This window comes from Nuphar pumila, chromosome 1 (genome assembly GCF_984573655.1).
Source record: "Nuphar pumila chromosome 1, dmNupPumi1.hap1.1, whole genome shotgun sequence".
NCBI lineage: Eukaryota > Viridiplantae > Streptophyta > Magnoliopsida > Nymphaeales > Nymphaeaceae > Nuphar > Nuphar pumila.
This window is the reverse complement of record NC_143249.1, coordinates 11,229,743-11,256,895: the sequence shown is the minus strand read 5'-3', so window position 1 is coordinate 11,256,895 and position 27,153 is coordinate 11,229,743. Positions and strand designations below refer to the sequence as shown.

At 36.0% G+C, this 27,153-nt stretch overlaps 1 protein-coding gene across 1 annotated transcript in view; it reads right to left on the bottom strand.

Annotated features, from left to right (window-relative positions):
- Window positions 1–9,595, bottom strand: part of LOC149847969 (ENHANCED DISEASE RESISTANCE protein (DUF1336)) — a 320,270-nt gene extending 310,675 nt beyond the window's left edge. Inside the window, exon 1 of the mRNA XM_090011056.1 lies at window positions 9,154–9,595. Coding sequence (XP_089867182.1) covers window positions 9,154–9,387 — 234 coding nt within the window. The 5' untranslated portion in view covers window positions 9,388–9,595. The remainder of the gene's footprint in view (window positions 1–9,153) is intronic.
- Window positions 9,596–27,153: the final 17,558 nt, after the last annotated feature.

Below are 27,153 nucleotides of genomic sequence, written 5' to 3'. Positions count from 1 at the left end.
GACGACCAATTGCCTAGAGTGAGAAATCAAGCATGCCGAGAATTGCATTCTACGACAGATAACCTTGCTTCACCTACTGACTAGGGCTGCATGCGAAGACTTGATGAGGATGGGAGTGATAATAATAGCTGGATAATTAAATTTTTCCTCCAAAGTACAAGGCTTCACTAAATTTAAAAGCACATTTAAGAACACACATTCACTGCACAATAGGATGGGAAAATTCTAACCAAAGAGAATGATTTGCATTGATAGAAGGAGATGGATGAGAGTTGATGATGGAGCTTTGCAACGTTAATGAAACATCATTTTTAGCCGTTTCGATATGCTATTGATATATATTGATGATGAAGCTTCGCAGTACAAAGGAAATGTCTTGGATATGCTTTAAATACATATTGATGATGAAGCTTTGCAATGCAAAGGAAATGTCATATTTAGTAATTTGGATAAGCTTTTATATACATAGATATGAACAGACAGGCATGCATATGCTTGTATGCATGCATGTATATATGTGTGAACTATGCAAATATATATATATATATATATGTGTGTGTGTGTGTGAACTTACGCATTGTTTGTAAGTGTGTCATTCATTATTTCTGTCATCTAGTCCAGAAGCTCGTAAAGAAGTTGATGTTTGGCATCGTAAATTAGGCCATTGCAATTTTAGCTTTCTTGATGTTTTATGTAATAAAAGTTTGATTGATGTTAAAAGAAGAAACTCTTCTTCTTGTGTTAGTTGTCGCATTTGTAAGAGTTATGAACTCCCTTTTTCTAGATCTAATAAAGGAACTTATTTCTCATTTGAACTCGTCCATTCTGATGTTTGGGGTCTTTCTCCAGCTATGTCTTTCTCTAAATCCAAATACAATGTTGTTTTTGTGGATGATTTCACTCGTTTTACCTGGATATTTTTCTTAAAAACCAAGGACCAAGTTCTTCCTACTTTTCGTAGATTCAAGTCTTATATCGAAACTTAATTTTAGCCCTACGGAGTGATGGTGGTGGTGAATACATATCAAATCAATTCACACAGTTTTTACACTATAATGACTTCAGCGTGAGTTGAGTTGTCCTAAGATCTCTCAACAAAATTGAGTTGTTGAATGCAAGCACACGTCATATCGTGGAAACAGCCCTGGCTATAATGTATGATGCAAATCTTATGGCTGGTTTGTGGTCGAAGGTGTTCCATTTAGCAGTCTACTTGATAAATAGGATGCATTTATCCAAGTTTGGACGAGACTCTTCCTACTTTTTGCTATATAGAATGCACCCTAATTACACTCTATTGCAATGACGGTGTTTTGTTCATATTGATGGTACATTGAGAGACAATATATCTCCCAAGGATATCATGTGTCAATTCATTGGATATGATGATGAATATATGAGATACAAGTGCTTTGATCATGCTGCCAATAAAATCCGTGTTTTGCGTCATGTTGTCTTCCATGAAAATGTGTGTGGGAATGTGATGTCGCCCTCTAACAGCACCTGAATTACAAGCAACACTGCTGCTCCTAACTAACAATGTTCAAGCATGTGTACAGTGTAAGGAAATATGCACACTAGCCACTTGAAGGTTATACAAGATTACAAACATATAAGTGAACATGCACAAGTACTATATGTGTAAAACCCGTAATTTTTAAGGATTATTAATAAATAAAGAACTCATTTTTTTATCTCCAAATTAGAAATGTGTTTCTAACTTTTGAATTTTATTTATTTATTTATTACATATTCATTTGTTCATTCAAGTCAATCATGGTATAATTTGCATTTATAGAACTATTTTGGGCTATAAATCACTATTTATATATATACATATATATATTATTTTAAATATATTTTTTATAGAGTTTGTAAATTATTTGAGTCTATTTGTGTGTTATTTGGCTCTTGGTAATGATTTATAGGCTAACTTGCTATTTTTGGCTGATCTTGTTTTAGTTGGCATTTTTTCAGTTTTTGGCATTTGCGATCGCACACAAAGGGTTCGTTGTATTACTTGGGTAGCGGTCTTTGCAGACTTCAAAACTCTTCGGTCTTTTGAGTCTCGATTCATTGTTCTTCACATTATTAAAGTAAGATACCTTAACTGAACTTATAGAGAACATGTTTAGGCACTAATTGTATAAGCATGACGTTGCACTGAATATCTAAATGAATTGTAAATACAAGTTATGCTCACACACTTCACTTAGTTGTGGATATCTAGGACTCTTGTGATTGTAGTTCAGAGATCATGCTTGTCATGATTGTAGTTAGCGGAATATGGAGTGTGTTTGTTGCAGGTACACTTGTGTGTGAGTTTGAATGCATGTGCACTTATGAATATATAATATACACGCAATGTGTGTCATCATAATTTGGTTTGCGCATAGTATGTTGTTTTGTGTGTTTGTATGAATTTGATACATGGTACACATATAACTACTATGGACATGTATAAGTCGTGTTTGATGCATACTGTGAATGTTATATATATATTGTCTTATCATATGATAGACTCATTTATTCTTGTATAGAAGAAAGCATGCGAATGTTATAAATTGTTTTGAACTTGTATGTCTTGTTTGCTTGATAAATATATGTGTATGATGTACGGTAGGATGGTCAATGAGATTTTAACCAACCCTTACACAATTACATCTAAGGTGATATATCGATTCATGTGGTGAAAAATGCATATGACTTTTATCGTGTGTGTAAATCTCGAACTACGTAGGAGTTATGTATGTTGAGGTTTAGTTGTTTCGTATTATGAAATGTGCATGTTCACGTATGCATGCATAGAACTCAAGTTTTGTTTACGCATGTTTCGATGTTCAATTTACGGAGTGCAATGTTCTTTGTGGCGATGATATGATGCGTAGGATAATATGCTTATGTATGATATAATTTAAATGTCACGTGAAATAAAATTATGAATGCATGCGCTAAATATTTAAGTTCAATAGTGAACTTTGGTTCATGAAGCCTTATTGGTTAAATGTGTGATTTTATAATTTTAATGTCATATGAAGTGATGTATAGTGTGATGCTTTGATTGTATATATGCTTATGCCCGTGTTGATGGCTATCGACCCTAAGAGTGGTCAATTGTATTGATGCATGTATCACAATAGTTTTCACTGGATATAGTACCCGTTGAGGAACTGTTCCCAAAAGATTCTCTGTGAGAGTGTGCATGACTAGATAAGGTAGTACGGCTAGAGCGGTAATCCTCTATGAGAAAATGCATTGTCCAAGAGCGGGTAGCCCGCGAACACGGTATATTCTTGTGAGGAAGTGCATTGTCCAAGACCAGGCATACCATCCGTCTAGCGCGGTAACTCCTTATGAGGGTGTACATTTCTCAGACCAGGTGATCCGGCGTGGATTTTGTAAATCTTTATTATGAATAAATGAAATAATATGATGAATTGTGATGATCTTCTGAGTTGATTGAGATAGTCAGTTATGAAACTATAGATTTGGCTTTTCTATTATAGCATAGTTATATATTGAACTCAGATATGATAATCAGATCCTTATTGAGTTTAGATCTTCACGTGAGGTTATGATTGTGACGCTTATGTTAGCATATAGGTGAATGACACATCACGCCTACAAATGACTAGTTTTGACTTATTAGGTAAATGATACATCACGCCTACATAGTTTCATTGCAAATGATTGCATTATGATTGTCTAAGTAAATATATCAGACCTATGTATCATGATTGATGTGTATCATGAATATCTAACTACATTACTTATAAGGTATGTGCGTGTGTTTCACGTTGGAATGGTCAAATATGATTTGACTTATTGTTTATAAGAATTATGAATGCATATGAAAATGATGCAATAATCTAAATGTCTTATATATATATATATATATATATATATATATATATATATATATATATATTATGCGATGACTTGAATGAATATAGATTATGCTTTATTACGTGAGTTAAGGTTGAATAGAATATTAAGTGATTGAAATGCTTTTAAATGTTTTATGTTCGAATGCTTGAAATGAATGACTCATACGACGTTGTTCCCTTGTCTATCATTTGATGATGGATGAATAATATATTTTTACCTTTAAATGCTTGATATGTTTTCTTTAAGTGTGAGTTTGGGTTGTTTTACCAGACTTTAGCGAGTCTGACCCCGTTTTATGGGGGACAGTTAATGCAGGTAAAGTATGATGAGTAGTTGGAGCGAAGGGTTGGTTCACTCTTACCTTGCGATTCTGGTATTCATGATCTTTTCATTTTAAGTACTTGATCATGTAGAGGCTGAAGTATTTTTTCATACTCTGATTTGAAATGAAATTAAAACTCTTCATATTTAAGTATTATATTGTACGTGGTTTGAAATGTGTATATCCCTACATTTTGATTTGATTGTTATCTTTAATGCAACCGCGCCCAAAGTCTTAAACGTTTTTAAAAATCGTTTTGGCATTATAAGATCTGATTTACTTATGCTTATAAAAAGAAAATTATTTTCGAAATTTCAATATTTGAACTATAATAAGGTTGAAATTTGTGGGGCGTTATAATATGGGACAATACAAAGATCAATAAGATATGAAAAGTACTCAAGAAGTAAAAAAAATATACTCTTATTGATAAAATGCTTCAAAAGAAGCTTAGGATACAAGGGGGAACAACACTTATATTTATACACAAAAAGGGAGAATAGGGGACCTGGGGAGCTCTCAAAGGAGTCGTTGGGAGCCCCCAACGACTCTATGGTCAATTTGACCATAGAGCGCCTTGGAATCCCTTAAAATTACAAAGAGGAAAAAAGAAAAAGAAAATAAAAATAACTGCTTTAATAAAACAGTTTATTACATGAGTGAAATCACTAAAATGCCCCTGTAGGGCATATACCTATAAAAGTGAAAATAAACATATATATATACACACATATATATAATATAGATATGTGTATATATAATCTTAACACCCCCCCCCCCCTCAAACTCAAGGTGTAGACACCGAAAGTTTGTTGAGAAGAAAAAAAAGCGTGGAACAGCAAAAGGCTTAGTGAAGAAGTCCGCAAGTTAAAATTCTGAAGTGACAAAAGGCAACTCAATAGTTCCTTGCAGGAATTCATCACGAACATAATGGCAGTTCATCTCGATGTACTTGGTGCGCTCATGAAAGGTGTGGTTGCTAGCAATGTAAATTGCGTTTTTATTATCGCAGCACATCTTTGAAGGGTTGGAGATGTCAACACTCATATCCCTGATAAAATTTGTTAACCATACAAGTTTCATAGTTGTAGTTGTAATAGCTCTGTATTCTGCTTCAGTAGAAAATAACAAGACCTGCTGCTTCTTGCATCTTCAGGCAATCAAAGATTGTCTTACAAAGACACAGAAACTAGTAGTTGAGATTCTATCATTGGGATTTTCTCCCAATCAGCATCAATATAAGCAAGTAAATTTAACGATGAGGATGAGGATAAAAAGAGCCCTTTAGTTATGGTATTCTTGATATATCTGATGATTCTTAACACAGTACTCATGTGTACAGTTGTAAGAGCATGTTGAAACTGACTAGCAGATAAGTGAGGCACCCAATTAGTTGTATGTAAGGTGTGGGATCTTCGAAAAGACTTTCATCTTCAAGTCTTAATTTAGCATTCACCACTTCAGGAGTTTCCACCTTATCATCTGAAATGTCAGATTTAGCACATATATCTACAACAAGTTTCATTTGAGAAAGTATGTACCCTCTGGGTGAGTATACAACAATTCATAAAAAATATCTTAAGAATTCTAAGTCAGACATATCAAAATTATCTTTTAACACATTTTTAACATTACTAACTCCATTTTTATCGTTCCCTATTATAATCATATCATCTATGTAAAGTAAAAGAATAACAATGTTAGTAATTGTATTTTTCACAAAGAGAGCAATGTCAGTATACCATGAACAAAAACCCAAATTAATCATGACATTACTGAACCTATCATACCAGGTCTTGGAAGCATGCTTAAGACCATACAAGGCTTTTAAAAGTTTAAGAGATTTTCCTTTTTCAATGTCAAATCCCGATAGAGGATCCATATAAACTTCTTCATTTAGTTTTTCATTAAGAAATGTATTTTTAACATCTAATTGATATATAGGCTATTTTTTAGTTGATGTAACGGCTATTAGGATCTTAACACTAGTCATTCTAGCTACGAGTGCAAAGGTTTTTTCATAGTCAATATCATATTTTTGTGAGTATTCTTTAGCTACAAACATTTCTTTATATCTTTCTAAAGTTCCATCACTCTTGGTTTTAACTTTGAAAACCTATCGGCACCAAATAGGTTTCTTGTTGGGAGGTAACTTAACTACCTCCCAAGTTTTTGCTTTCTTAAGAGTATCTAGTTCTATGTTCATGGCTTCAATCCAATGAGGAACATTTTTAGCTTCATTGTAGTGTGAAGGCTCATGGTGTGAGTGTAAAGTTATTAAGCAAGTCCTTTAATTAAGCGATAGTGTTTCATAAGACACAAACCTATTTGGTGGAATAGATTCTCTACTAGATCTTCTAAGAGAAGTTTCTTCTAAAGATTCATTGTATTGAGAAAGTTTTTCTAAGGCACTAATAGGATTATTTTGCTCACGCCGAGTATAAACTTGAATGTTTTTAGAAGAATTATCAACTATGTCATCACTACTTGGTGATGTTCCAATATTAGAATTTTCATGATGTATATCATCTATAAATAAGGAATAATCGTTAGGATGTATATCTTTCCTTAGGGAGAGATTATACAAAAACATATAGTCAATTTCCTCCGTATCATAACTTTCAAAACCATTTTTATTTTCTAAGAATGTCAAATCTTTAAAAACATAAAGTTTATAATTTTTAAAATCAAAGCATCTATATCATTTTTTATTTTCAGTGTATCCAATGAAAACACACTCAATTTCTTTTGGAGATAACTTATCTCTTTTGTGTAAAAGCACAAAGCATTTACAACCAAAAATTCGTAAGCGATTGAAATCAGATTTTATTTTGAGAAGTTTTTCATAAGGAGAGGTATTTTTTAAGGTGGATGATGGCAACGACCACATCGGAGTTAGTGTGGTAGCGACAACTACTAAAGAACCTAGGACTTCACATTGCTGAACCCTCCAGACTATGTTGTGACAACAATAGCGCAGTCTATATTGCAAGCAATCATACATTCCATGAGAGGACAAAACATATTGAAATGGGCTACCACTATGTTCGGGAAGAATTTCTGAAGAAGACCATCACATTGCCCTATGTTCTCTCAGAGTACCAACTAGCGGACTTCTTCATTAAAGCGCTTTCGTCACCTCGATTTCATTTTCTACTTGGCAAACTATCGGTAGTTCCACCATGAGTTTGGAGCCAATGAGACACAGATCAAGGACCGGGTCAGTGACCATGGCTCGGTTATAGTCATAGGCTCGCAAGAATGGCACCCACCTTGACTAGAAAGCAGAAGTTGTCTTGAGCTATGTAACAAATACCAGTGATATTTTGAGATGTCGTTATAAATTGTAAAATATGACGATATTAACATGATATTTATACATTAAAAATATTAAAAAAATTAAACTTGGAACAAATCCAGACCCTGACTTCCTCTTAACAAAGCCTTTATAATTAGGCCAATTATTGAGCCAAGCCAGTTAGAACCATCTACAGGGCCAAGCACCTCATAGGTAGGGTTGTTGATGTGTCAACCATCCGGCCTATTTGGCTGGCTCATATTTTTTTATAAAAACACAAGAAAATAAATTTTTCATTTTTTGTTTTTAATTTAAATTTTTTTTATTTGTAAAAATAAAATAAAGGTGTTTCTCTCAAGTACATTAGTATAATTAAAGATATGTATGAAGGAGTAGTAACCAATGTTCGCACTTGTAGAGGGGTGACAACAAATTTTCCTATAACCGTTGGGTTACATCAAGGATCTGCTTTAAGCCCTTTCTTATTTGCTATAGTGATGGATGAGCTTACGAGATCAATTCAAGAAAATGTGTCGTGGTGTATGTTGTTTGCTGATGATATTGTTTTGATTGATGAGTCTAGAGTTGGGGTTAATGCTAAGTTAGAATTATGGAGACAGACATTGGAAGCAAGAGGTTTTAAGTTGAGTAAGAGTAAGGCCGAATGCATGGAATGTCGGTTTAGTAAGCAACGAAGTAGTGATGGGAGTGTAGTGAAGCTTGGTGAGCAAGAAATACTGGTGGATGATTGTTTCAAATATTTGGGATCTATCATTCAAAAGTATGGAGAAATTGATGGAGATGTAAATCATAGGATAAAAGTTGGGTGGATGAAATGAAAATGTGCAACTGGAGTGTTGTGCGATCGTAGAATGCCATTGTGGTTGAAGGGAAAGTTTTATAGGACGACTATTAGGCCCGCTTTACTATATGGTACGGAATGTTTGGCTTCCAAGAGACATCATATTCCAAAAATGAGTGTAGCTGAGATGTGGATGCTTAGATGGATGTGTGGAAATACAATAAAAGATAAGATTCGGAACGAGGAGATACGTAAGAAGGTAGGTGTTGCACCCATTGAAAATAAGATGAGAGAGAGTCGTTTACGGTGGTTTGGACATATTCGGCGAAGGCCTAATGATGCTCCAGTTAGAAGGATGGAGAAATGGGAAAATATATTAGTTAAAAGAGGTCGGGGTAGGCCTAGGAAGACTTGGATGGAGATGATAGGAAAGGATATGAATGCTTTGAAACTCACCGAGGACATGGCATTGGATAGAAATGATTGGAGGAAAAGGATTCATGTGGAAGACCCTAAATGAATTTCTGTTTTGGTTCATATCGCCGACCCCAATTGTTTTGGGATGAAGGCTTAGTTGTTGTTGTTGTTGTTGTTTGTTGTTGTACAAAACAACAAACCACCCATAAGTTTTTCTCCATGTTGGGTATATGATTCATTACTACGACAACCCACTATGACCAATTACCACCACAACAAATCAAATTCCTAAAATCGCATCCCAATCAAAATACAGAAAGAGAGAGAGACAGCTCTTGCAATCAAGCAAAAGTATCAAACAAGAAAAGAAAGGAGAAAAAGAAAAGAAAAACAAAAAGGAGGTTGGTGAGGCAAAGGATGACTCACGTGATCTGGGTACTCTTGGGGATCCCTCTTAAACATGAAGACATGCTTCCTCTTCACAAGCAGGAACCTCAGATGGCAAAACTCATGCCCAATGGAGTTGGTCCCCAGATGGTACACCCACCCCGAGTACTCAAACAGTTTCTCCCCTGAACCTCCACTGCTGCTGCTGCTGCTCCTGGTCCCGCTGGTGCCGTGTTCTTCCACACCATCACTGCTCGCCATCTTCTCTGCCATAAACCCACCACCGAATCGATCGAAACAAGAACTACCCACAAAAAATTATGACCCCTGTTGCTCTCAGGGAGGCACAAGGCCCCAATCTCAACCACCCCAAGATCTCGCAAGGGTTGAGGTGAGATCGGACGGCTCTCCTCTTCCCTGGCAAGTGGCAACCGTCAAAGAGCGGCTAGTTCAAGCCTCCCTTTCGATTGAATTAACGGGGTTTCAGAATTTCAGACTATAACTTAATAGCACGAACTGCGTTTCGAGGAAGAAGGCCAAAAGTAGAATTCGGTGGTTTCAACCGTACGATTTCGATATGGACGATTCAGATGTGATTTTACTGAAAACAGGTAGTGACTGCCCCTATATTATCGCGTTTCAAGAAAATTAAGTGGAATTAAGCGAAGTTAGTTTAGGGATTTAATTATCAGGTGTGTGATCAAACACCTGGTTGCCTTGAACCAATACCAGCGGTTATGGATGAAACGGGTCGGGTTGTTCTTGACCCGATACTTGATCCATCTTTTTAAGGGTTTGGGACCCAGATCTGGTTTTGATCTGTGTCTGGAATGCTGGATCTGATGAAAATGTGTAAAATTCTATTATTTTAGTGCAGAAAAAGTTTAATGGGTTCGGTTAGACTCGATTAGGATTTGGATTAGACATATTTACTTACCCAACTTTAACCTGGATCTGAATAGATTCATTGAATATATTTTTAGAATGTGACCTGGACTTGAATGTATACTACCTGGCTATGCTATGATATTATGGATCGGATCTGGTTTGGGAATAGGTCAGAGCTTAGACTGATCCAGATTCCTACTTGAGAGTGGGGATCTGTTGTCTACAAGCGAGCCATGTAGAGTATTTTTCTCATTGTTTTTAGATATCTAAACTCAAATGTGTTTAGGTGTATGACACTTTATCCGAAACTGGATCCAAATTCTGTATCTATTTAATACCGTTCAATTAGATTAAATTTAATTCACTTTTTTTTTACTCGTAAATTTAATATACTTATTTATACGTCCAGCCCCATTTCGTTGAAGTAAAAAAAAAGGTAAAGATTTGGTTTTATTGGGAAAGGATGTAGACTTCAAGCTGGATTTGGATTAAGAGTACAATACCAGATTTTACTCGATTAGGTCATTGGTGTAATAGAAATTTTACTGAAATCGACCAAACTACATTTTACTGAAATGGACCAAACTAATTTGCTAGGTACCATAGTGACAACAGTTTGAAACAGCTGTTAAAATTCTTGACAAATACATATTTTTAATATTTCTCATTTTTTTTATCTATAAAATGTCAGCAAAATAAATAAATTGAAATTCTAGGAGAAAGATAAGTAAGAAGGAATAAACATTTGAAAAGAATGTAAAAAATATAAAACCCATATTTTCTCAAGCTTTGTCAGATAAAAGCATAAATACTGGCTAAAGCCACGATATTTTCATTAATAAAAGTGGCATCTTGGCCATTTAAACTGGTGATAAAATTTCACAATACAACAACTACGCCTTAATCTCAAAATGATTGGGGTCGGCGATATGAACCAAAAAAGAAAATCATTATGGGTCTTTCACATGATTCCTTCTCCTCCAATCATTTTTATCCAATGCCATGTCCTTGGTGAGGTTCAAAGCATTCATATCCTTTCCTATCACCTCCATCCAAGTCTTCCTAGGCCTACCCCGACCTTTTTTAACTAATATATTTTCCTATTTCTCCATCCTTCCAACTGGAGCATCATTAGGCCTTCGTCGAATATGTCCAAACCACCGTAAACAATTCTCTCTCATCGTATTTTCAATGGGTGCAACGCCTACCATCTTACGTATCTCCTCATTCTGAATCTTATCTTTTATTGTATTTCCACACATCCATCTCAGCATACGCATCTCAGCTACACTCATTTTTTGAACATGATGTCTCTTGGCAGCCCAACATTTTGTACCATATAGTGACATTTTCTAAAATTTCACAATAATTTAGAAAAATATAGTGACATTTTGTCGCTATAGTCGATAAATTGGAATATTCCAAACAACAAGTCAAAACACAGGTTCTTGATATTTTTGAGGTGCACAAAGTACAGGAGAATTGGAAGTCATGAGCAACACATTAAGTCATATCCTAACGGTGTTTTCTTCCTTCTTGGAATAGATAATAATGCACAAAGTACAGGAGACAGTTTTCAACAGAGTTACACGCTTAGGATTTTCTTTTTTTTGTTACGATGCGGAGGGGGAGGTGTGTTTTAGATTTTTTATTTTTTTGATAGCGAGGAACCCTTGACGAAGCAAGAAAAACACAGGGCCCTGCTTTACTTGGCTCACCTCTGAAAGCTACAGAGACATTCGGGTGGCAGTGGGGTTTGATCTAGTACTTTTATCTCAGCACTCTCACAACCACCCTGTTGGCCACGCCGGGGCCTCTGCAGTGTGTCTTCAATTTTTAGTAGATTATTTTAACAACCATGAGGGCTCAACACACCGAGAGGGTGTTGTGTGTTCTCTCCCGAAGATGAATGGTTTTCTACAGTGCGTGTTCGGGGGTTCGAATGAGCACCACGTATATAAGCATATGTAGCCAGTATCCTCGTGTGTGTGGACATCACTTAGCATCAGAGTCTAATGCAATTAAAAAGACTTAAGTACCCTTATCTCACCATAAAACGATGGTTCGAGAAAATGACAAAAATGTCTTTCATTCAAAAAAGGGAGTTCTGATCTTAACTCTTTAAAAAGTCCAAACGTTCCGTTTTCGCCTTAAGCAGTAAACTCCTATGCTGCCAACGGATCACCCTTTGATGACGCACCATCTACTGTAACAAAAGCTCCTTGACGACGCACCCTTTACTATCGCCGGTTGTCGTTGGAGCACCCTTTGCCATTGTCTGCTGTCGGCGGAGCACACTTTGTCGTCCTCCTAAGTCCAGATTGTCGCTTTCTCGTTCGTGCCTTGTCTTACAAAACATTTTCGGGTTCGTTCCTACCTCATGGAGATAACTATAAATTGATCGACGGGTTCGATCATTGGTGGTCGTCATAGGAGCATTTGTCAGCCATCTCTTTTTTTGCAGTGTTCTCTTCTTCATCATTTTCGTTAGGCAGTATGGAAAAAAGTAACGACACACAAGCATTCCAAGAAGTGTCATTAAGGCATCGTGAGTACCTTTCCATGTCATCATGCTATTGTTGAAGAACGTATGTCGTCGTGAGTTGCCATTAAGGCGTTGTTTTATTATTGTAGATGTATTTTGGATGGTAGGAAAATTAAAGATATTTGTAGGGTTGTGGGACCTGTTAACAAGAATGCTTGTTTATAGAAGTGAGGAAGGGCCTTTACCCCATCCGGTATCGTCCATTCACTCAGTATATGCAATGTAACGCAAATCGTAGTTGTAATAACATAATACCGATTTGTGAGATATTATATTGTTTGTTAATATCAATTTGTAAGCTATTATGTTGAATTTTCATAGCGATTTGTAATATATTATGCGATATGTATATCGATTTGTAAGATACTATGTGTTTTGTAGTTTCAATTTGTAAGCCATTATGGTGAATTATCGTATCAATTTGTACTATATTATGCGATATGTATATCGATTTGTAAGATGTTATGTGTTTTCTAGTATCGATTTGTAAGATATTTGTAGTATGATTTAAAAATGTGTGCATGCGAAAATACATTGTTGCGCACCTGCGGTGGCAATTTGCGTATTCAAATCGCTACAAATTTTAGCGATTTTTATTGAAATTTCTTCACAGCGTCGTACATATAATTAAAGCGCTCTAACGTGAATCGCTATCGTCAACACATATACGTTAAATCGTTTCTTTTATTGCCATGGTAAATAACAATTGGATGCATACTATAAGCAAATACTGTGATTCATTCAATCGTTTCTTCGACTTGCTTAAGTAATCTATATCCGTTGTTATATGCATCTTGAGTAAATCGTAATAAACGTATATGTTGGCTAACGCAAATTGATATCTTGCTTATGACAGTGGTGAGCTTATCATCTGGTTGCAGTGAAGATGATGTATCTCAATCAATGGAAAGTTATGGAGAAATGAAAATTTGTACTAATGATGCAACTGAAGAAGTGAACATGTGCACTAATAATGCACATGATAAGAAGGTTGCAGGCATTGGATTCACTCTTGACTTGAATCTTCCAGCAGAAGGAATGCAATTCGATAATGAGGTAGACGATCATGACAGTACACTTGACTTTGTTCCCGTAGTAGGAATGTAGTTTAATAATGAGGAAGTTGCATATAAATTTTACAATGATTATACATTAAAACTTGGCTTCAGTGCTAGAAGCTATTCTTGGTCAAAAAATGCACAGGGTGTCATGGTGAGAAAGACATATGTTTATTCTAAGGAAGGTTGGAAGAAGTCAAGTGAAAATTTAACAAGGAGGAATCCATATTCAAGATGTGGTTGTCCAACAAGAATGGTATTAAGAAGACTTTTGAATGGGAAATATGTAGTTCGTATTTTAACCAGTGATCATAACCATGAATTAACAACTTCATATTTGAGTCCTATGTTAAGGTCATATCGTAAAGTAACTGAAGTGCATGCTGCAATTACTGAAATAGCGGATAACGCCGGTATTGCACCAAGAAAAACATATAATTTATGCTCTCACATAGACGATGGTCGCGAGAATGTTCCATTCACACCTATGGATCTAATAAACCACTTCAGAAGGAAGAAGACATTTAACATGAAGGAAGGAGAAATATGTTATTTGGTTGATTACTTACAGAAGAAATCAAACAATGACCTTGGTTTCTTTAGTGCAATGCAACTGGATGAAGATGGATATGTTGTGAATATGTTTTTGTCAGATTCAAAGTCAAGAATAGATTATGAATGCTTTAATGATGTGCTTATTTTGGATACGACAGTGAAGATTAATACTAAACAGTGGTCATTTGTGCAGTTTGTCGGAGTGAACCATCACTCACAGAGTTGCATATTAGGCGACACATTTTTGTATGACCAGACCAAGGAAAGGTTTGAGTAGTTGTTCAGAGTATTTACACAGGCAATGAATGGGAAGCACCCTGAAATTATACTTTTAGATGGTGATCACACAATTGTGGCTGCAGTGTCTCATGTATGGCCAGATGCACATCATCGCCTATGATTGTGGCATATCTTTCAAAATGCAGCAAAGAGCATATGACACGTTTTTAATTAGAAGACAAGGTTTGATAAAAAGTTTACAAGGTGTGTACTTGAGAGCGTAGCCGAGGTCACATTTATGTCTGATTGGGAGGAAATGATTCAGATGTGCAACCTTGAAGATTGTGTGTGGTTAAAAAATTTATATGCAGACAAAGAGAAGTGTGCATTGGCATATGGAAGACAATACTTTTGTGCAGGTATGATAAGCACACAAAGAGCTAAATATATGCATGCCACACTAAAGTAAACCCTGTATTCATGTTTAACAATGTTTTGCTTCATGGAACGACATGAATTATTTGTAGACGGTCTTAAACAGAATTAGCTTGAACAAGATGTGAAATGCTTTAATACATGCCATGTAACTTTGGGCATGAAAGTATTGATGTGAACTGCAGATCTGTATACACTAACTATATTTGAATGGATTAAGGAGGTTATACAAGTCATGAATTGCAACATAGATGGACGTGTGCAAACCGAGAATATGCATAAATATCATATTGTATGAGAGAGCGAAAAGCATTCAAAAAGGTAAGAAGTACATGTTACGTACAATGTTGACAACGAAACAATTGAATGTATGTGCAAAATGTATGAATTCAAAGGTATTTTATGTCATCATGCATTAAAAGGCACTTAATCAAGAGAAGATATAAGAAATACATGAGTCATATTTAATGCATAGATGGACGAGACAACCAAAGATTGAACTGCTGCATACAGATAATGTTAGTCAATCTAGTGTTGATGAGAAGTGTCACATAGCCTCCCGTTACCAACAAGTATGTAGGTCACTTATGCATATTGTAGATTTGACATCGAAAAGTGAAGAAGCCTATGTATGCATGAGAAAAGTGTCAAGGAAGTTACTTGAAAACGTGCAATTAATTCACCATCAGTCTGTTGCAGCTCATGAAGACCAGTCTAAGAAAATGGGAGCGAACAACGAAGGTGAAAATCATGCTTCTCTTGACCCGCATGAGAAGTTGCGCCGAAGCGTAAACATCATCTTCAACAAGTCAGGAGTCAACATTGTAGATTATGATAGAAAAAATCACCTAGTGAAGGGTATCAAAAGAAAACATGTCTCTGATCATAGTCATCGAAGGACAAAGGGTGCACTAGAATTGGTTGGCAAGAAAAGGTCTAAGAAACAACCAACCCCTAAGCAAAAGCAACCAATCCCTTTGCATGAACAAGTATGTAATATATTATTATATTGCTTCCCATGTATTTTGCATTACGTGCAACTTATCAATATTTAACTTGTATAATTTCCAACATGCAACAATACCCTATAGACGTGCACTCCAATGTTGTGGCCTTCAATCCTCCTGACCAATTTTAGTGAAACTAAGGCATCAATTTTACAAGTCTTTTGGTAGGTAATCAATGTTGGGAGGATGTTTGCATTTCTTGTTAAACTCAATATAGTGTCTTATATTGTTATGTTTCATGACAGGCTCAATTCAATTCAACTGCAAGCAATGTAACACAAGAATCGCGTGTGAATTCTTCAGCTACATAATTGTATTTGATTGTCTTTCCTGCATGTTCGACCATTGTAATATATATCCTTCACATATATAAATCGTAAAAGCAAATCACGATAGAACAAAAACTGTTATTCTATGAAACTTAAAGAATTTTGGTTATAAGTCGATTTGTATTTATCAAGTTACTATGATTTGTAGTCTATTAATAAAAATCTTTGCGATTTATTTTTCCTTCCTCTTTTTTGTCTTTTATCAGTCATTGTTTAAATCGCGATATAACAATTTGTTTCAGCTTTATGTCCATGGTTGTATAAATCGTTACAGTGAAATTGATTTGCAACTGCTAAACCGGTATCAAGTTGTAAATCGATTTGTAGTTTACCAAAAACCATCGTGTCGATTTGTTTTTCCTTCCTCTTTTTTATCTTTTATCAATCATTGTGTAAATCACTATATAACATATCGTTGACATAGACATAGCCCGTAAAAGCATATCGCGATAGGACAAATCGTTTCAGCTTTATGTCCATGGATGTAAAAATCGTTATAGTGAAATCGATTGCAACTGTTATTAAATCGGTATCAAGTTGTAAATTGATTTGTACTTTACCAATAAACATCATGTCAATTTATTTTTCTTTCCTTTTTTTTATATTTTATCAGTCATTGTGTAAATCGCTATATAACATATCGTTGACATTGTCAAAGCCCGTAAAAGCAAATCACGATATAACAAATTCTTTCTGCTTTATGTCCATGGCTGTACAAATCGTTACAGTGAAATCGATTTACAATTGTTAAACCAGTATCAAGTTGTAAATCGATTTGTAGTTTACCAATAAAAATCGTGTCGATTTGTTTTTCCTTCCTCTTTTTCGTCTTTTATCTGTCATTGTGTAAATCGCTATATAATATATCATTGACATAGACAAAGCCCATAAAAGCAAATCGCGATAGGACAAATTGTTTCAGCTTTATGTCCATGGTTGTACAAATCGTTACAGGAAAATCGATTTGCAACTATTATCAAACCGGTATCAAGTTGTAAGTTGATTTGTAGTTTATCGATAAACATCGTGTCGATTTGTTTTTCCTTCCTTTTTTTGTCTTTTATCAGTCACTGTGAAAATCGCTATATAACATATCGTTGACATAGACAAATTCCGTAATAGAAAATCGTGATAGGACAAAAGTGTTTAATCCTTTTATCAATGTTTGTGCAAATCGTTTAAGCCTTTTACTAGTCATTGTGTAAACCGCGATGGTACAAATTGTTTCAGACATAAGAAGAAGAATAAATAAGTAGGAGAAGAAAAAAAATGACATAAGAAAAAGAAGAAGAAGAGGTACACGTGCGTAAAACCCTAATCTATGTAAAACCCTAATATAGATCAGTGTAAAACCCTATTCTATGTAATAGCCTATCCGACCCGTTCTCCAGGTCTACATCTCTAATCTATTTAACCTATCTTGCTCTTTTATGCGGCAGCGCAATTTCTTCTTCTTCAATCCCTTTTTTATCCTGCGTCTTTATCTTCTTCTTCTTCTTCTTCTTCTTCTTCTCCTTCTTCTCTTCTATATTTTTCATTCTTTGTTGTTCTTCTGTGTTTCTTTTACCCGCGTTGATATCCTAGTTGTTTCACATCGTGAGGAAAGATCTGGATAATCTTCAAGGATGATTATGGTGGTTATCTTCTTTGTATATACCCTTCGCAGTTAAAAAAAATATCTACCTAATCTTCAATATACTTTATGACAAATATGCTACAGTCATGTGGATTCATCTTCTCTGCCTATTGGCATCCTTACCTTATGCAGCTTTGTCAGCTCTGCCTCCATACTTCTCTCTAAAGTAGTGCACAAGAGTGGTGAGGAAAATGGTGCAGTGGGTTGCAATTACTAATGAACTCGTTTGCTGGCAGAAAATGCATCCACAGCCGCACCTAGAATCGCTTTGTAGCTGAAAATGAACTCAACGATGAACATGGGTTTCATGTTGGTGATGAACGTGGGCTGCATTATGAATATTTTTTGTAAATGAATATGGTTGTAAATCATGTGGATTTGTAGTTATGAAGTTACCGCGACAACGATATGTCTTTGTTTTTGTGAACGAAATCGATTTGTATGAAGTTTACTCGATTTGTATTGTTGAACTTATCTCGATTTGAACTTTACTAATTCTAAATGGGACGTCGGTTTGTACCGTTGAATTAGTTATTGTGTAAATCGTTGTAGTATATATCATACAAACTTCTATAGCACGTAGCCTTCATACGATCAAATCGATTAAGCCATTTATCAAATTTTGTGCAAATTGTGACAGGAAGACCGTAAAAGCAATCACGAACATTGCAACGATTTGTTCACTGTACACAATGCTAATTGCTTTTATGATTTTCATTTACAAATGACGAACATTACAATGATTTGTTCACCATACACAACGCTAATCTCTTTTGCAATTTTCATTTACGAAGGGAGAACATTACAATGATTTGTTCAGATAGACAAAGTTCGTAAAAGCAAACCCCGATAGGACAAATACTAGTTGCAAAATGATGTTTATGTCAGAGACAACGATTTTCCTTTGCTACAAATAAGAGTCTGACTTATTCGCTTGTTTAGTAAAATTGAAATTTTATTTCAACCCAAAGAGAGTTACATAATTTGTATATAGTCTTACAAAATTTATATACAAAATTCTACAAAATCTGTTAGAAATCTTTGTACGTCATATTACTCCTGGTGGGGTCGTGTCGTTCGTTGCCTTGTAAGTATTCTTGCCGAATGAGTTTTTTTTTTCTTTTGCAATTAGAAACTCCATCAATTTTTTACATAGTTATGTGCAAAATCCAAGTATATCATCCTGCAATAAAAAGGTAACGTCACACCAATATATAAATTGAATCCCCAATAATAGAGGATAATAAAACATGTTTAAGTGTAGAGCATACAACGGCGAAATGAGGTTCTTGTCCATTGTACATTGCTTAAATATATTTCATTACAAATATGCCACAATCGACGCCATTATTTTGTAAAGGAGCAAGGTGTGCACAGAGCAAGCTCCACTCGCCAATGTCGACACCCAAAACGTCTTTGAGGAATCCTGTCTGTGGTTAATGCAGAATCAAGTAAATTCATGACCATCGTACAAGATACGATACACTTATAGATAAACACTTACCAAATGCATAATGTCACGTTGTATGCCATTGTGAAAGTCCAATAAGTTGTAGCACCATAGTTGTTTTTACCATAAAGCCATCACGTATAAGACCCAATGCTCAGAAGTTTTCTAGAGTATAGGAATCAATAACTGCAAATCGATACAATATCTCACAAATCGATAGTATAAATCGTGTTACGACTGTTAGGCCTAAACCTTGGACAAGACGTTTCTTCACTTACCTTTTCACTTGACCAAAAGTCTCTGCAGTGATCATTGTTACCCTAACATGGTAGTGCATCTTAAAATCCAGTGGAGTATGGCATTCGGAAGACGTAAGTCTCTTGAACGAAATAGTGATAATAGTAAAGTTAAAACATGAAGCAACAAGTGTAAATAAAAAAAGAAAATAAACAAATAAGATAACCGATATACCATGAAATAAGAGGTGATGATGCGTCTAATATTGCTTGTTATGTTGCTTTTCATATACATAGGGAAATCGGATATAGCCTGTTTGCAACAAGTATGAACTTGTCAACATACATACCCATGGCATACATAAATATATAACTGATAGTGGTTTCATACGTACAAAATTACTGATAGTCTTCCCTTCTACAAATTCTTCTTGTAGCGGATTGATGTTCTCTTGGAGCTCTTTGCAGAGTTTTTGGGCACCTTTTTTGTGGATGTTCCACTGACATTAGCAGAATATTCAATAAATGACATTGAAATTTCTTTCTACAATATGCAACACAAATCGAATATATGCTATAAAAGAGGCAAATATTGAAGAAACTCGTCATGAGGTTTAGACAATATACTCCTGAATTGCCATCGTTGGTCGTGTAGTTGTCGTCGTATCCTTCATCGCCATCGTTGGTCGTGCAATTGTCATTGTCTCCTTCATCGCCATCGATGGCCGTGTAGCTTTTGTCATCTCCTTTGTCAGCATTGCTGGACGTGTAGCTTTTGTCATCTCCTTTGTCACCATCGCTGGCTATGTATCTGTCGTTGTCTCCTTCCTCGACATCAATACCTCCTTTGCGACGAAGCAAGTTATATGTTCACTTCACGAACACATTATTTTTAAAAGAAACACTGATTCGTCTGTTTCTTAATCACAAAGCAAAGCAAAGTGACACCCTCTTGAACTTGTGCGACGTGTCATTCAGATATAAAGGAAACATTGTTTCACATACTGCCCATTTTAAAAAATCGTGCACAAATTAATTACATCGCACATTAATTAAATGAATAAATGTCATTTCATCTACCTTTTACTGGTTACAAGACAATCGGATCAAGCAAATCATGATAGCACGTAGCCTTCATACGTATAAATCATTTCAGGCTTTTATCGATCGTTATGTAAATCGTTAAATGCGATTGGAAAACTCGTAAAAGTAATTCATAATTTCTACTGTATACAACGCTAAACGATTCTTCAATTTTTATTTATGAAGGGCAAACACATTGTGACCACATTTGTCTCCCCATATTCTGCACATGCTCATAAAAGCAAATCACGATATGACAAATCATTTTCGTTTTATGTCCTTGACTGTACAAATTGTGTCAGAACACTTTTTCTAAAACAACAAATCATTGTCTTTTATACAATGTTTTGTCATTGTTACCAAGCCAGTTGGTATCAAGCAAATCGTTGTACATGTACTGTATCTGAATCGTTATACCAAATATTGTCCAAGAGTGATTTACACAATGATGTCTGTATCGTTAATGTTAACTCGATTTTTTCTTTACTATGTCTAAACATTGTGTCAAATTTTTTGTTGTTTTTCTTTTTTACATTTTATGAATCTGTAATTGTGTAAATTGCAATAGGATAAATCGTTCACATAGACAAAGCTCGACAATGCAAATCGCGATAGCATAAATCGATTTGCAATTGTTACTTAAATCGCTATTGATTTGTATTTATGAAGTTACCTCGATTTTACTTTATCTAGTCTGAACATCATGTCGATTTGTTTATTATTTTTCTTTTCTTCCATTTATGAATTAGTAATTATGTAAATCGTGATAGGATATATTGTTCACATTGACAAAGCTCGTAATAGCAAATCGCAATAGAACAAATATTGTTAAATTATGAATCTTAAAGTATTTTGGTTGTAAATCGATTTTGTATTTTTTAAGTTACCAATATTTATAGTTTACAAATAAGCAACGTGGCAATTTGTAAATCCTACATCATAAAACCCTAAACCCTAAAACCCTAAACCTTAAAATCCTAAACCCTACAACATAAAACCCTAAATCCTAAATCCTAAACCCTAAAATCCTAAACCTTAGACCCTACAACATAAAACCCTAAATCCTAAACCCTAAAATCCTAAACCTTAAACCCTACAACATAAAACTCTAAAACCCTACAACATAAAACCTTAAACCTTAAACCCTACAACATAAAACCCTAAACCCTCAAACCCTAAACCCTAAACCCTAAACCCTAAAATCCTAAACCCTAAACCCTACAACATAAAACCCTAAAACCCTATAATATAAAACCCTAAACCCTACAACATAAAACCCTAAACCCTAAAACCCTACAACAAACAATTATAATTGGTTGCAAGACAATCAGTATCAAGCAAATCGTGATAGCACATAGCCTTCATACATACAAATCGTTTCAGGCTTTTATCGATCATTATGTAAATCGCTAAACGCGATTGGAAAGCTCGTAAAAGTAAATCATAATTTCTACAGTACACAACGCTAAACGGTTCTTCAATTTTTATTTATTAAGGGCAAACATATTGTCATGCTCATAAAAGCAAATCGTGATGCGCCAAATTGTTTTCGCTTTATGTCCTTGGTTGTATAAATCATGTCAGAACACTTCTTCTAAAACAACAAATCGTTGTCTGTTATACAATGTTTCGATACTGGTACCAAGCCAATCGGTATCAAGCAAATTGTTGTATATGTACTTTATCCGAATTGTTATACCAGATAATGTCCTAAAGCGATTTACACAATGATGTTTGTATCGTTAATGTTAACTGGATAGCATTGTGTTACTAATATAGCATTGTGTAAATCGCGATAGGACATCATTCACATAGACAAAGCTCATAAGTGAAAATCGCGATAGGATAAACTATTTCTGTTTTATGTACATTGTTGTAAATATCGTGATAGAACACCTTATATAAAACAGTGATAGCGATTTGCAACTTTTACTTAAATATTTATATCAAGTTGTAAATCGATTTATAATTTACTAAGTCTAAATGTCATATCGATTTGTGTACACTTGTGTAAAACCTTAATATAGATTTGTGTAAAACCCTATTTTATATAAAACCTTACTCGACATGCTTGAAATGCTACAAAACACATGTTGGCAACTTCTTCATTTGATTCTTCATCGAAAGAAGAGTCACTATCATCCCAACATGCTTGAAATGCCTTTTTCTTCTTGAATTGGTCCTTGGTCTTGATTTTGAGAAGAGGACAATCTTTCTTGATGTGTCTTGCCTTTTTATAGTTAAAGCACTTGACTTCATTAGGATTGAAAGAATCCACTTTCTTTACCTTTCTTCGAAATCTTCCATTTTTGATGAATCTTTTGAATTGCCTTGTAATGAGGACAATATCTTCATCTTCATCTTCATCTTCTTCTGAAATTTTAGAGTCAGAAGTAGCCTTAAAAGCAAGAGATTTCTTCTTGGGTTCTTCTTCTTGTCTATCTTGAAGTTGAAATTCATATGCCATTAAGTTACCAACCAAATCCTCAAGAGTGAGAGTGTTTAAATCATTTGCTTTCTCAATTGTTGTGGTTTTTCTCTTCCATTTAGGAGTTAAACACCTTAGGATTTTTCTGACTAAATTCACTTGTGAATATTCTTTTCCAAGGTATTTTAGAGTGCTAGTAATATCGGTTATTCTAGTTACCATGTCTGATATAGATTCATTTTGTTTCATTTTAAACAATTTAAATTTATGAACTAAAGAAGCAATTTTAGATTCCTTTACCTTTGATGTACCTTCGTGAGTCACGAGAAGAGTACGTCAGATTTCATTTGTTGTAGAGCATTGAGAGATGCGATTGAACTCTACCTTGTCAACGACACAATACAATGCATTCATAGCCTTGGCATTAAGTGAAACAATCTTCTTTTCTTCATCGGTCCATTGACTGAAATCAGTTGATGGCATTTGGTACTTTTCTGAAACAACTCTTCAAATTTCGAGATCCATGGATTGTAAGAATATTGTCATTCTCACTTTCCAGTATCCATAGTTTGTTCCGTCGAAGAGAGGAGGACGAACAGAGGAGCATCCTTCTTTGTGTTGAGATGATGTTGTTGCCATGGTAGATGATGATAAGATCAAAATATAGCAAACCTGCTCTGATACCAAATGAAAGTGCAGTAGGATCAAAGCAACAAGCACTAGAGGGGGGGTGAATAGTGCTTTTAAATATCGTCTTCAGAATTTTGACGGATTTTGCAATTCGCAAAGCAATCACACAAATAACAAAAGAATTTATCCTGGTTCGGTCTTTCCCGACCTACATCCAGTCCCCAAGCAAAACCCGTTTGAGATTTCTATTGTCAACTTTGTGTAAATACAAGATCATACAGACCAAATCCAGTCCTACTTTCAGTAACACACCTACTGAAAGCAAACAACTCCTTTAAACCAAGGAGTCCTTTCCTTTTACAGAAAAATGAAATAAGTAACAACTTACAAACAACCTCAAGGTGGGCGACCTCCTGCCAGAAAAAAAGAGGCAGGGGGTCGCCCACCCCCTGCCGGAAAAAAATGAGGCAGGGGGCGACCCCCTCTACTGGAAATAAAAAATGAGGCAGGGGGGTGACCCCCTGCTGAAAAAAAAAGAGGTCGGGGGGCGGCCCCCTGCCGAAAAAGCAGGGGGCGACCCCCCTATCGAAAATAAAAAATGAGGCAAAGGGGCGACCTCCTACCGGAAAAAAAAAAATGAGGCAGGCCCTGCCGAATAAAAATTGAGGCAGGAGAGGTGACCCTCTGCCGAAAAAAAAAGAGAGGCAAGGAGTCACCCACCTGCCCAAAAAAAAAAAGATGCAGAGGAGCGTCTCCCTGCCCGAATAAAAAAATGAGGCAAGGGGGGCGATCCCCTACCGAAAAAAAAAGCAGGAGATCCCCCCTGCCGAAAATAAAAAATGAGGCAGGGGGCGACCCTCTGCTGAAAAAAAAATGAGGCAGGCACACCCCTTTGCCGAAAAAAAAAAATGAGTCAGGAGGGGCGCCCCCCCCCCCCCTACCGAAAAAAAATAAGGCAGGAGGGGCGACCCCCTGCCGGAAACAACAACAACAAGGGGCCGACCACTTGTCCAAATAAAAAAATGAGGCAAGGGGGGCGACCCCTTGCCGAAAAAAAAAAGGCAGGGGGTCGCCCCGCCCCCCCTGTCGAATTCTCCGAGCAAAAATAAAAAAAACACAAACAAAGAGGGTTTTACCTTAGGGGTCACGACAACAGTGGTGACGGTCGACGAAAACCGGGAGAGGGGCCCAAATCCAAGGTAGCCAGAGAGAGAGATGGGGCGGTCGACAAAGAGCGGGAGTGGTGCAGTCGCCGATAGCCGGAGAGAGGGATGGGGCGGTCGACGGAGAGCATGAGGGGGCGGTCGTCAGTAGCCGGAGAGAGGGAGGTGTTGGTTGCTGGAGAGAGGATGGAAACCAGCTCGGTACGGGAGAGAGAGAGAGAGAGCGCGACGCGGGTGAGAGTAAAAAAAAATCAATTTTGTGCCCTAGAGGGGTTTTACATCGACATATGGGCAACAGAAATATTCTGTCGCTACTCCGTAGCTAAGTAGCATCGCCATTTAGCGACAAAATATTTTCGTTGCCCACTCCATCGCTAAGTAGCGACGGGAAAACTTTCGTCGCTAAGTAGCGACGGGAAAACTTCCGTCGCTACATCCATCTCTAATGGTGACTGGTTTTGTGACAAAAACTTCTGTCGTTAATCCATCGCTATTTAGCGATGGAGTGAGTGATGAAAATATTTTTGTCGCTATTTTCGTAAAAATTTCGCAAGTTAGCGACGACTGGTCTTCTCTCGCTAATCCATCACAACTTTGCGACGAAAAAAATTCGTCGCAAAGTTCCATCGCTAACTAACGTTTTTCTTGTACATGAGCCGAGAGTGCTATATTATAATGCTGCTATCTTGGTTTTGAGATACTTAAAATCCTTTCCTGGTCATGGAATTCTACTATCTGTCAAAAGAGAGCTGAAATTGTCATCTTACTATGAAGCAGATTGGGCTAGTTGTCCAATGACTCGAAGATCTATAAGAGGATACTTTGCCATGTTGGGTTTTATCTCCTTTTCATGAAAAAGCAAGAAACACGCCATTGTTTCGCAATCATCTGTCGAAGTAGAATACCAGTTTATGACGGTTGCAACATGCGAATTAGTTTGGTTAAATGCACTTTTAGTAGATTTTAGAATTATTCATGAAAGCCCAATGATACTGTATTGCGATAACCAATCCGCCATTCACATTGCAGCAAATCCAGTATTTCATGAATGGACTAAGCATATCGAGCTCGATTGTCATCTGATTCATGAAAAAACTGCAATCTAGAACCATATGCCCTAAATATGTTTCAACAAAATTACAACTTGCAGATGTGTTCACAAAGGGGTCCACGCTATCAGTTTTAATTTCTTATACACAAGCTAGGAGTCATGAACCTACATTTTCAGCTTGACGGGGAGTGTCAAAGAGATAATGATGAAGCATAATAGCATATAAACCAATAAGATTACACATGATCTAATAGTGATCATCTCTTACCCACCTTGTTGTACATTAACCATTTGTAACCATTTTGTAACTCCTTTATGTTTTTCACTCCCTATAATAAAGGGATGTCAATATTTAGAGTCTATATATGTAATCACCATCCGATCCAATGAAAGACGTCAAACGTCAAGTTTTTCTTGGGTTATTCATTTGTATAAATGCTAACAAATTCGCGACATTAAAATGCAGATGGCAGCATGATGGGGAGTTCCATGTCAAGAGTCGATGAGCCTATGGGCACTACCCCACGTTGAAATACTTGTAAAACTCAACCACCCTGTAACCCTAACTTCTAACCACTGAGTACCGTCCATAGATGAGATTGCTTACAAAAATGATTGAGTGATTCAGTGGTCTTCATAATGGGGACCAAAAACTCTTCTCAGTAAGGTGTCTCTTAGTGCTAACAAAACAGTAGTATGGATTAGAATGAAAGGAAGGTGCATCCAAACCCCATTGTCCCACTTTGATTATGGCATTGTTTGAATTATTGTAGCCATAAGGCCCCACAAGACTAGCAAGCATTTATATGCAATTATTAATTGAACCGCGTTTAACAGGGCTGAAGTACATAAGGCGGAGTGGTTGTGTCTTCATAAAAAAAAAAAGAAACTCCATGTGAATGAGCCATGTGGTTTCCACATGGTAGCCTTAGACCAAATTGTACATGTGGTAGAAGATGGTTTGTCCAAGAAAAACTAGTTATTGCGAAGACTAAAGAAATTGAAAAGCAAATTATTGTTGTCAATCTAAACTCACATTAGTATTTTTTTTTACATATATCTGCAAGAAATCATCATCTTGGTTTGGATGTCCGTTACGGCCCGAGAGTTATGTTGACTGCGGCCCCGTTCAGTGTCTATGGTGTAAAACTCTATTACTCCCCCAGCTTCTTGTTCGCTTTGGCCTTGTAGCAACCCAGCTAACTAGTGCAGAACCCTTGTTGTGACAATGACAACAACATGCTCTTAATTCTATGATATCATTATAAAGTTAACTCCTTTCGTATGTATGATATGTCAAGGTTATAATATACAAAATAACTTGAC